Here is a 12,379-nt window from a genome sequence, read left to right as displayed (position 1 = left end):
GTGTGTGTGTGTGTGTGGAGGTGTGCTGCTAAGTTAAGACCTGGGAATTGGGTCAATGCAGACAGTCCAGAAGAACAGAGAGGTTAAGCTCAATGATTAGCTGCTAAGACTAGACCCCTGTAGTGCAATCTGTAACACACACACATGCATAAACACACTTATATACATAGAAACACACACACGCACACTAAGCCCATCTTAATGTCAGAGAAATCTGTTGGAGTGATGGAATGAAGGGATTGTTGTCTAGAACTGGGATGAAGACAGCTTAAGAAGTGGTTTTAAATGTTCTACAAACAAAGCTTTCTAATGTGAAATATATATGCGGGACACCGAGATTTGAATGCTCATTTCCTCTGTTTGCATCACTCTCCATCACACACATGCACGGACACGCGCAGGCATGCACACCCACAGACAGAACAGATGAAGCAGTGTGTGACTAGATGTGAACAGGAGAAACCCAGTCAGAGTTTGGTTCCATTCTGTGTGTGTGTGTGTGTGTGTGTGTGTGTGTGTGTGTGTGTGTGTGTGTGTGTGTGTGTGTGTGGAGAGAGAGGTATTGAATCGAAGACGCCTGGACTCATGTGTACACAGAGTATCAGTATGTATTTCCCCTGGCTGCAGACACACACACCTCTGCTAGCTGTGATAAGATCTGCCAGCAGAAGTACGCCAAGGGTGTGTGTGGAACTGCATTCATTCATAGGGGCGACACACACATTTGCACATATACAAAAAGTTGACAGGTGTGTGTGTGACAGACAGACAGTCAGTCTCTCAGGCAGCTAACCACTGAGACTGTCAGACACACACACACACACACACACACACACACACACACACACACACACACACACACACACACACCACACACACACACACTCTGGAGAAGAGGAGAGATGAGGTGGAGAGAGAGAAGGACAAATGCTGAGTAGAGGAGTATTGGTCTGTGCCAAAGTGATCTCCTAATGTAGAGTTGGCTGGGCTGGTCCAGATGCATTTACACCATTCATTAAAGCTCTCTATCCTTCCATCTCTATTCATCAGAGAAGGAAAGAAAGGTGGTCAGAGTGAGACAGTCCCATTTGGTAAGAGTGTCATCAATCTCTGTGCCCTAGTGTCAAGGACGGAAGAGGGTGTGTGTGTGTGTGTGTGTGTGTGTGTGTGTGTGTGTGTGTGTGTGTGTGTGTGTGTGTGTGTGTGTGTGTGTGTGTGTGTGTGTGTGTGTGTGTGTGTGTGTGTGTGTGTGTGTGTGTGTGTGTGTGTGTGTGGGACCTTTAGACTGAAATTCCCACATTGGTCCATGAATATTAGCATGTCTGCACCTAGTGGTGTTGTTCTAGTTTGAAGTGGGATTGTAATTCCAGTGTTGTCATTTGGTGTTAGAGGTCCTTATAACCAGTGTTTAGCCCCAGAGCTGTTCAATAATACACACACACACATACTGCCAAGAATGCAGAATAGTATTTGAGGAATAGGTTCAGATACAGAAAGATGAGTTGTGGTAAGTTAACGGTAGTTCAAAGCTTTTGTTTCATCAGTACGTGTGGCTGTTTCTACCTGTGGTCAGTACATGTGGCTGTCTCTACCTGGAGTCAGTACGTGTGGCTGTCTCTACCTGGAGTCAGTACATGTGGCTGTCTCTACCTGGAGTCAGTACATGTGGCTGTCTCTACCTGGAGTCAGTACATGTGGCTGTCTCTACCTGGGGTCAGTACATGTGGCTGTCTCTACCTGGAGTCAGTACATGTGGCTGTCTCTACCTGGGGTCAGTACATGTGGCTGTCTCTACCTGGGGTCAGTACATGTGGCTGTCTCTACCTGGAGTCAGTACGTGTGGCTGTCTCTACCTGGAGTCAGTACATGTGGCTGTCTCTACCTGGAGTCAGTACATGTGGCTGTCTCTACCTGGAGTCAGTACATGTGGCTGTCTCTACCTGGAGTCAGTACATGTGGCTGTCTCTACCTGGAGTCAGTACATGTGGCTGTCTCTACCTGGGGTCAGTACATGTGGCTGTCTCTACCTGGAGTCAGTACATGTGGCTGTCTCTACCTGGGGTCAGTACATGTGGCTGTCTCTACCTGGAGTCAGTACGTGTGGCTGTCTCTACCTGGAGTCAGTACATGTGGCTGTCTCTACCTGGAGTCAGTACATGTGGCTGTCTCTACCTGGAGTCAGTACATGTGGCTGTCTCTACCTGGAGTCAGTACATGTGGCTGTCTCTACCTGGAGTCAGTACATGTGGCTGTCTCTACCTGGAGTCAGTACGTGTGGCTGTCTCTACCTGGAGTCAGTACATGTGGCTGTCTCTACCTGGAGTCAGTACATGTGGCTGTCTCTACCTGGAGTCAGTACATGTGGCTGTCTCTACCTGGAGTCAGTACATGTGGCTGTCTCTACCTGGAGTCAGTACATGTGGCTGTCTCTACCTGGAGTCAGTACATGTGGCTGTCTCTACCTGTGGTCAGTACATGTGGCTGTCTCTACCTGGGGTCAGTACATGTGGCTGTCTCTACCTGTGAGTCAGTACATGTGGCTGTCTCTACCTGGAGTCAGTACATGTGGCTGTCTCTACCTGGAGTCAGTACATGTGGCTGTCTCTACCTGGAGTCAGTACATGTGGCTGTCTCTACCTGGAGTCAGTACATGTGGCTGTCTCTACCTGGAGTCAGTACATGTGGCTGTCTCTACCTGGAGTCAGTACATGTGGCTGTCTCTACCTGGAGTCAGTACATGTGGCTGTCTCTACCTGGAGTCAGTACATGTGGCTGTTTCTACCTGGAGTCAGTACATGTGGCTGTCTCTACCTGGAGTCAGTACGTGTGGCTGTCTCTACCTGGAGTCAGTACATGTGGCTGTCTCTACCTGCAGTCAGTACATGTGGCTGTCTCTACCTGGAGTCAGTACATGTGGCTGTCTCTACCTGGAGTCAGTACATGTGGCTGTCTCTACCTGGAGTCAGTACGTGTGGCTGTCTCTACCTGGAGTCAGTACGTGTGGCTGTCTCTACCTGGAGTCAGTACATGTGGCTGTCTCTACCTGGAGTCAGTACATGTGGCTGTCTCTACCTGGAGTCAGTACATGTGGCTGTCTCTACCTGGAGTCAGTACATGTGGCTGTCTCTACCTGGAGTCAGTACATGTGGCTGTCTCTACCTGGAGTCAGTACGTGTGGCTGTTTCTACCTGTGGTCAGTACGTGTGGCTGTTTCTACCTGTGGTCAGTACATGTGGCTGTTTCTACCTGTGGTCAGTACATGTGGCTGTCTCTACCTGGGGTCAGTACATGTGGCTGTCTCTACCTGGAGTCAGTACATGTGGCTGTCTCTACCTGGAGTCAGTACATGTGGCTGTCTCTACCTGGAGTCAGTACATGTGGCTGTCTCTACCTGGAGTCAGTACATGTGGCTGTCTCTACCTGGAGTCAGTACATGTGGCTGTTTCTACCTGGAGTCAGTACATGTGGCTGTTTCTACCTGGAGTCAGTACATGTGGCTGTCTCTACCTGGAGTCAGTACATGTGGCTGTCTCTACCTGGAGTCAGTACGTGTGGCTGTCTCTACCTGGAGTCAGTACATGTGGCTGTCTCTACCTGTGGTCAGTACATGTGGCTGTTTCTACCTGGAGTCAGTACAGGACTTTGTTTCACCTTTTACCTCTAACCTCTGTTTTATGACCTCCACAAAATAACTGCAATTCTCTCTCTCTCGTTCTCTCTCTCTCTTTCTCTCTCTCTCTCGTTTGCTCTCTCTCGTTCGCTCTCTCTCTTTCTTTCTCTCTCTCTCTTTCTCTCTCTCTCATTCTCTCGTTCTCTCTCTCTCGTTCTCTCTCTCTCTCGTTCTCTCTCTCGTTCTCTCTCTCGTTCTCTCTCTCGTTCTCTCTCTCTCTCTACCTCTCTCTCTCTACCTCTCTCTCTCTTGTGTTGTAATACTGTGTCCAGGCAGTAGGGGGCAGCATGCCTGAGCAGAGTAATGACTACAGGGTGGTGGTGTTTGGAGCGGGGGGAGTGGGGAAGAGCTCCCTGGTCCTACGCTTCGTTAAAGGCACCTTCAGGGACACCTATATTCCCACTGTGGAGGACACCTATCGACAGGTGAGACAGGGACACCTATATTCCCACTGTGGAGGACACCTATCGACAGGTGAGACAGGGACACCTATATTCCCACTGTGGAGGACACCTATCGACAGGTGAGACAGGGAGAGGAGGTGGAGGAGAGGAAGGAAGACAGAGGCTGCGTCTGGAATGGCACCCTAATCCCTGTTTAGTCCACTACTTTGACCATGGCCTGAACATAGTGCACTTCAGAGAATAGGGTGCTGTTTCAGACAAAGCGATGCATTGACAGGTAATCAGGGATGGGCAGTAGGCCAACTGCTTTATCTGATGCATAGACCATATATAGTGTGTCCAGAGGGCTATTTTATCCACTGATCTGATGCACCAAGTCAAATGATACAACTTAGTGATCAAAAGAGCATTGAGTATAAGCAATGTTTTTCAATGAATAATGATGTAATATCCTAATGATAGTAATTGTGTGTGTGTGTGTGTGTGTCTACAGGTGATCAGCTGTGATAAGAGTGTGTGTACTCTCCAGATAACTGATACAACAGGCAGTCACCAGTTCCCTGCCATGCAGAGGCTGTCCATATCTAAAGGACATGCCTTCATACTGGTCTACTCTGTAACCAGCAAACAGTCACTGGAAGAACTGAAACCTATCTACCAACAGGTCTGTGTGACTGTGGGTGACTGTGGGTGACTGTGGGTGACTGTGGGTGACTGTGTGTGACTGTGTGTGACTGTGTGTGACTGTGGGTGACTGTGTGTGACTGTGTGTGACTGTGGGTGACTGTGTGTGACTGTGGGTGACTGTGGGTGACTGTGTGTGACTGTGGGTGACTGTGTGTGACTGTGTGTGACTGTGGGTGACTGTGTGTGACTGTGGGTGACTGTGGGTGACTGTGTGTGACTGTGGGTGACTGTGTGTGACTGTGGGTGACTGTGTGTTGTAATCTCTCCTTCTGTTCTCCAGGTGATAGCCATAAAGGGGAACATAGAGGCCATCCCCATCATGTTGGTGGGCAACAAGAGTGATGAGACCCAGAGAGAGGTGGAGACTAAAGATGGAGAGGCACAGGTCTGTAACGTTGACATCTGAAATGTTAAAAAAATGTATTTTTCAGTCCTTGGTTCAATAGGCCTACATAATGTCAAATACTTTAAAATATTGATTCAGTTTGGAATAGTGCCAAAAGTGCAAACACCAAGTTAAATAAAGCCCACCTTAAAGTAGTTGATATGTATATTTTACCCAGGTCTGGTATTGTTGGGCCGATTACTGTGAAGCGAATTCCCTTTCTACTTTCTCCTGTTAATAACAATAATAAAATGAATACTATTAATAATCCTACTGTGTGGTCTTCAAGGCGACCACGTGGAAGTGTGCGTTCATGGAGACGTCAGCAAAGACCAACCACAACGTGACCGAGCTGTTCCAGGAGCTGCTCAACCTGGACAAGAAGAGAAACATGAGTCTCAACATCGACGGGAAACGGTCCGGAAAACAGTCCAGAGCCGAGAGACTGAAGGGAAAATGTAGTGTGATGTAGAGAGGAGGAGGGAGAGAGGGATGGAGAGGAGAGAAGGAAGGAAGGGAGGTAACAAGGAAGACAGAAAGTGTGAGGATAGAAGAGAAGGAATGGGAGAGGGAGAGAAAGAGAAGAGAGTGAAGAGAGGACCACTGGTGGGTTCTATACCTCTCCCTCTCAGTATCCTCCTCTCTCTTTTCCTGTCTGCCTGACCAGGGTCCTAAGCCTCCATACAGTCCCACTGTAGTGAAAAGATTTGGGGGGTATTCTGAACACGACTCCAACCCGCAACCCTGCATCTGTCTGCATCAGTCCAACACCTCAGCCATTACGCCGTGAGGTCCCAACCTCTTGGCGAGGTCACTAGATGTTACACTAGGGACACTCCAACATAACGTACATATCCTATGTATACATGGCCTCCCTCTCTAGCACCTCTGAAAGATACAGACAGTATTACCCCCTAGCCGTGTCTAACTGTCATCGTGCAAAGTGGAGAATCCTCTTAACTCGTCATTCAAAATGGCTTCTAAATCATTATTTGAACTGGAGAAACGTTGAACTTGTGAGATCAAGACTTTAGCTCAGTGTTAAAACAAGGGAAGGACCGTGGTTCACGTCTGACCTGGAATCCGAGGAAACAGAACCCGGGAAAGAAAGATGTGGTAGTTGGACTGAAATGTTAATAAGAAGTCTGCCTGGGACACTTGGTAGTTGGACTGAAATGTTAAGAAGTCTGCCTGGGACACTTGGTAGTTGGACTGAAATGTTAAGAAGTCTGCCTGGGACACTTGGTAGTTGGACTGAAATGTTAAGAAGTCTGCCTGGGACACTTGGTAGTTGGACTGAAATGTTAAGAAGTCTGCCTGGGACACTTGGTAGTTGGACTGAAATATTAAGAAGTCTGCCTGGGACACTTGGTAGTTGGACTGAAATGTTAAGAAGTCTGCCTGAGACACTTGGTAGTTGGACTGAAATGTTAAGAAGTCTGCCTGAGACACTTGGTAGTTGGACTGAAATGTTAAGAAGTCTGCCTGAGACACTTGGTAGTTGGACTGAAATATTAAGAAGTCTGCCTGGGACACTTGGTAGTTGGACTGAAATGTTAAGAAGTCTGCCTGGGACACTTGGTAGTTGGATTGAAATGTTAAGAAGTCTGCCTGGGACACTTGGTAGTTGGATTGAAATGTTAAGAAGTCTGCCTGGGACACTTGGTAGTTGGACTGAAATATTAAGTCTGCCTGGGACACTTGGTAGTTGGATTGAAATGTTAAGAAGTCTGCCTGGGACACTTGGTAGTTGGACTGAAATGTTAAGAAGTCTGCCTGGGACACTTGGTAGTTGGACTGAAATGTTAAGAAGTCTGCCTGGGACACTTGGTAGTTGGACTGAAATGTTAAGAAGTCTACCTGGGACACTTGGTAGTTGGACTGAAATGTTAAGAAGTCTGCCTGGGACACTTGGTAGTTGGACTGAAATGTTAAGAAGTCTCCCTGGGACACTTGGTAGTTGGACTTTGGTTGGATGGATGATGGAGTGGACTTGGAACATGTGAAGAGGTATTAGAAAAGTTTGTTGTGGGATTTGGACTGGGACTACTGCGGATGATGTCACTGGGAATGTTTGCGTCGGTTGGCTTTGGCCCTTGTTGTTTCATGTGAGGAGCCTTTCTGTTGGCCTTGTGTTTCCCATGCCAAGCAGCTGAATCCTCTTCATACACAGAGAAGCACAGACAGGATGGAGTGACGACTCTGCTCGACGGAGGAAAGACACTCGATTAGTTTTATGCCATGCAAATACCATCACATTGCACTTAATGTCACACACACAAAGATAAATGCACACATACACGCTTTTTGGAGACCAGTGGTCATTCACCAAGTGTATTCCTACATAGTATGTAAATGAAAAAGGAGTGATATTATTATGTAAATGTAATTATATTATTGTCCCAAACACCTCTATTGGTTTATGTAAAGCAATAAGGTTGTTTGTCAAAGTACAGAATATATACTCCAGGTGGAAGTTGCCCCTAAGCGCAGATCTAGGATCAGCTTACTCCCCAAATCATAACTTTAACCATTAGGGGGGAATGCAAAACTGATCTTAGATCAGCATTTATGGACAAAGTCATCCTACTTCTTACTATACAGGAGAGCTAAAAGCACAATCATTTGATTGACGTTTTGTTTTTGTTTTACCATGTTCCGTTATCTATCTTGCAGAATAAATAACGGCCAATATATTTTGAACAGAGGTGGGGGAAGGAGGGAGGAGCTATCCAGTAGTTATTATTCCAGGTGACTTGTAATGTGTACAGTGTACGGTATTTAAACGTGTGTAAAGGTCACCATAAGGCTGTGGATTGGTTATATAGCACGGTATTGTAACGAAACAGACAAAAGGCTAAGCTGCATCGCAAATGGCACCCTATTCCCTATACAGTGCACTACTTTTTGACCAGAGCCCATATGCTCTGATCTAAAGTAATTCACTATATAGGGTACCATTTTGAACACACTATGTGAGGGAACCCAGATCTAAACTGTCTTTCTGGAATAACACCGTTGGACCCAAAGAAGTAGAAAACACCCCTTCATATCTCTCTCTAGTAAAGAAGCACGGAATTGATTAGAGTTTCAACCAGGGATTGGAGTTCATTTTCAATTCAGAATATTCATTGAAATGCTGTTCATGAAAGGAAAAATCTGTCATTGAAAAACAATGGGCAAATTGAATAGACTGAATTAGAAAGAGGAAGGTCCCCATCCCTGGTGGCCACTGTGTATAGGGTATTGAGAAGGTACGTTGTGTTGCTATGTGCTGTGTTATATTTATGGCCCAAATGTTTTCCTGACCTCATGCCCTGACCAGGAAAACGCTGATCCCCAGTTGTAGGCTATAGCTAAGGCTCAGAGTTGTTGTTGTTCAGATCACATGCTCAGGAAAAGGTCCTGTATCTGATTAGAAAACAGTGTTATAGTGCAGTATTACACTAGAACTATAATATAGTATACAGTCATCTATTATTCAGATCAGATTGACATAACCCACATTTTAATGAATTATGTGAAATGTTCTACATCAAATAGTATCAAACTAGTGTGTGTGTGTGTGTGTGTGTGTGTGTGTGTGTGTGTGTGTGTGTGTGTGTGTGTGTGTGTGTGTGTGTGTGTGTGTGTGTGTGTGTGTGTGTGTGTGTGTGTGTGTGTGTGTGTACAGTGCACTCAATAGTGTTAGTTTGAATCAGCACAGACACCTTTACCCTATCCTCCCACAATATTCAGTGTGTGTGTTAATGTGGTTTTATGAAGTGTCTGTCAGAGGTTCCTTGTGGAGATGACCCACACGTTCTGCATGAGTCACACTGCTCAGGCTCATGCACACACACACACATACACACACGTACTGTACACAGTACACACCAAGCAGACAGCGAGCAGTCCTCTGTGCCACAGAAACCTCATTATCTGCGTCTCATGCGGCACCCTATCCCCCGATGTGATTCTGGTCAAAAGTAGTGCACTACATAGGGAATAGGGTGTCGTGAGGTTTGCACATTGTCTCTTTTTCTGCACTACTGTGTCACCCTGTAACCCGTCTGTTGTACGGTTCCTATTAGTTTTACCACTTCCCTTCACTCCACATCTGTAGATAGCTGTAAATAGCAATTAGAGTGATATAGCTGGAGGTGGATAGAGGATTTAGAAATGTTAGGGAATGGAGACATCATGGCCCCCTTTGCCCTCCTCAAAGGATTGTGGGTAGTGTGGTTCTCTTAGGAGTGAAAAGATAGAGCTGCCAACTGTGATTCCACAGAACGTTATTATAATCAGAGAAGGGATGGGCCCTGAGGAAGATCTCTCACCTCATTGGTTGAACACCTGGGGGACTGGCCAGAGCCCAAATGGGCAGAGTCCTCCAGAAATGAACCAATGAGAGGGTTTCTTTTTTCGCGTGTGTAGTTTAGAGTGCTGGATCCTGTCTTGAGATCCACACACAAAACTAGACTTTCCTCACAAATATATCAATAACATGATTTACGTGAAAGTCTGATTTTGTTGTATGTCAAGTTAGGAATGGGTTCAGAGAGCATTCCTATAATGACTCATGAATGGACAAAGAGGCTGCTGTATGGCTGAATCAAAACCAAGATAGAAACACACAGAACAGAGCTGATATGATTCTAGAATAGATTATACAAGCCAGATAGTTGTCTGTTCTACGTAGTTTCTACCTGAAAAAGACCCTACAGCCTTTCACTGATGTGTGTTATCAGAAAGTCATGTAGCTGGAAAATGGGCAATGATCATGTTGCAGAAGAGAAGTGGCACAAAGGACTATGGGAAGAGTAGTTCATTGAGTGTAGTTAATCAGAAACATGTTCTATAAACTCAAGCCTACCAAGGATGCAGTTTGTAATTTTTGCATCCCCCTAGATCATACTATCAGCCCAGAAACAACTCCTAGCCCCTAGCAGTTCAAATACCTGAAGGGACTGGATAGAGGACAAGGTTAACTATTAGGCTTTGGGGAACTTCCACCATATTGTTTACGCTTGTCTGCTCTGCCAAACACAAAACGTGGAAGTGCCTCCAAGTTGTTTCTGGACCGGGCCTCTGAGGGGTGCAATGACTTCTGGGCAGTGTAGTTCTACTAACCTCCATCTCTGTCCTTCCCTCCCTGCATGGCCCCAATAAGTGTTCCTCCCAGCCAGCATGAGAACCAATAAGGACGCAAACTGTGAAATTAACATATTTGTATTTTATTATTATAATTCTTCTGCATTAATAATGTCTTTGGTTTGAAAAGTGTAACTGTTTTTAATCTCTTATTGTTTTTGTAAACATGTTTTTTGTTTGGACATTTTTTTTAACATAATGATCATGTATAGACATTTTATTATTTTATTTTTAATATAGTTATTATTAGAATTATTCTAGCTATTTATTCTAGCAATAGTCTTCCTACTATAATGTACTGTGGCAATGCATCCTAACTATAAGATATCATGTATATGACGAAATTATCATATCGAATCTGCAAAAGGATTTTCCTAATAAAAACAACAGTTAAGAATCTGCCTTTTGTGTGATATTTCCTTTCACAATGTGTGTGAAATGACAGAAAGATAAGCTGGTCTGTGACCTGATGACCACGGTTGGCTCTTATATTGAACACCTAGGATTTTGCTTAGTGGGCTGACATGGTCTTGCATTGTATAGATCAAGGTTTCCCAAACTTGGTCCTGGGCCCCCCTATGAGCGCACTTTTAGTTTTTTTGCCCTAGCACTACACAGCTGATGAAAATAATCAAAGCTTGATGATAAGCTGGTTATTTGAATCAGCTGTGTAGTGCTAGGGCAAAACCCCAAATGTGCACCCAGAGGGTGTATAGGACCGAGTATACCCTGGTATAGATAACCAGGTTAGATACTAGGTCGGTTACGTGGACTGATGGTGCGTTCAAGACAACTCGGAACTAGTAAATCTCCGACCTCAGACTTCCGATTTCGGTGAGCGCAAGACCCCCCCAAAAAGACAAAAAAAAAAGAGCTCTGAATGGGAAAAATCATTTGGAAAGGTCATCTAACTCGGAATTACAAGTCAGAAACTTGGGCATCATCCTAGAGCCCTGACTTCTATGACATGATTTTTCCCAATCGGAGCTTGTTTCTTTTCAGAGATCCCAGTTGTCTTGAACGCACCATGACAACAGCTTGCAGCCTCATACTGTGTCATACTGTTCTCCACTCCCTGACAGCATGCCTGCAAAGCACAGTCTCTCTTTCTCTATCTGCTTGAGGATTCTTCACCCAATGTGGTTGCTATGGCGACTCAGTGACGGTGACGGTTGCCACGTCAGAATGTGGTGTGACCCAGGTGATGCGTTACGACAGCCATAGATCTTCTAGGCAGAGTGTGTGTGTGTGTGTGTGTGTGTGTGTGTGTGTGTGTGTGTGTGTGTGTGTGTGTGTGTGTGTGGTGTGTGTGTGGTGTGTGTGTGGGGGGGGGAGGCTGTAATGTAATGTGAAGAGACCTAAGACCTAAGGTTAGCAGCCCTCTGTTGAATGATTATGAGGGTGACACACACCCTGATAACACACACACACCCTTCACGTGCCTCCGAGGTTACACAAACATACACTCTTGATGCCATCCTTGTTAAAGTGTAACTAATTAGCCTCTAACATAACTGACATAATGCTGTTTACATACAACACCCACCGTTAACAATGTTTTAACATACACCATCACAAACACAAACACAGTTGACCCTGTTTTAACATACACCATCACAAACACAAACACAGTTGACACTGTTTTAACATAGAGTCTATACAACACAAACACAGTTGGCCCTGTTTTAAAATAGAGACTATAAAACACAAACACAGTTGACCCTGTTTTAAAATAGAGACTATAAAACACAAACACAGTTGACCCTGTTTTAACATAGATACTATAAAACACAAACACAGTTGACCCTGTTTTAACATAGAGACTATAAAACACAAACACAGTTGACACTGTTTTAACATAGAGACTATAAAACACAAACACAGTTGACCCTGTTTTAACATAGAGACTATACAACACAAACACAGTTGACCCTGTTTTAACATAGAGACTATAAAACACAAACACAGTTGACCCTGTTTTAACATAGAGACTATACAACACAAACACAGTTGACCCTGTTTTAACATAGAGACTATACAACACAAACACAGTTGACCCTGTTTTAACATAGAGACTATAAAACACAAACACAGTTGACC

At 45.0% G+C, this 12,379-nt stretch overlaps 1 protein-coding gene across 1 annotated transcript in view; it reads left to right on the top strand.

Annotated features, from left to right (window-relative positions):
* The window catches only part of LOC106574480 (DIRAS family, GTP-binding RAS-like 1b), a 13,540-nt gene extending 2,889 nt beyond the window's left edge, over positions 1-10,651 (top strand). The window contains exons 2-5 of the mRNA XM_045698953.2: positions 3,943-4,095; positions 4,568-4,738; positions 5,042-5,146; positions 5,436-10,651. Coding sequence (XP_045554909.1) covers positions 3,958-4,095; positions 4,568-4,738; positions 5,042-5,146; positions 5,436-5,618 — 597 coding nt within the window. The 5' untranslated portion in view covers positions 3,943-3,957 and the 3' untranslated portion in view covers positions 5,619-10,651. The remainder of the gene's footprint in view (positions 1-3,942; positions 4,096-4,567; positions 4,739-5,041; positions 5,147-5,435) is intronic.
* The last annotated feature ends 1,728 nt before the right edge of the window (positions 10,652-12,379 follow it).

The sequence above is a fragment of the Salmo salar genome, chromosome 17 (assembly GCF_965601325.2).
Source record: "Salmo salar chromosome 17, fSalSal1, whole genome shotgun sequence".
NCBI classification, from domain to species: Eukaryota; Metazoa; Chordata; class Actinopteri; order Salmoniformes; family Salmonidae; genus Salmo; species Salmo salar.
This window is presented reverse-complemented; position numbering and strand designations above follow the sequence as displayed.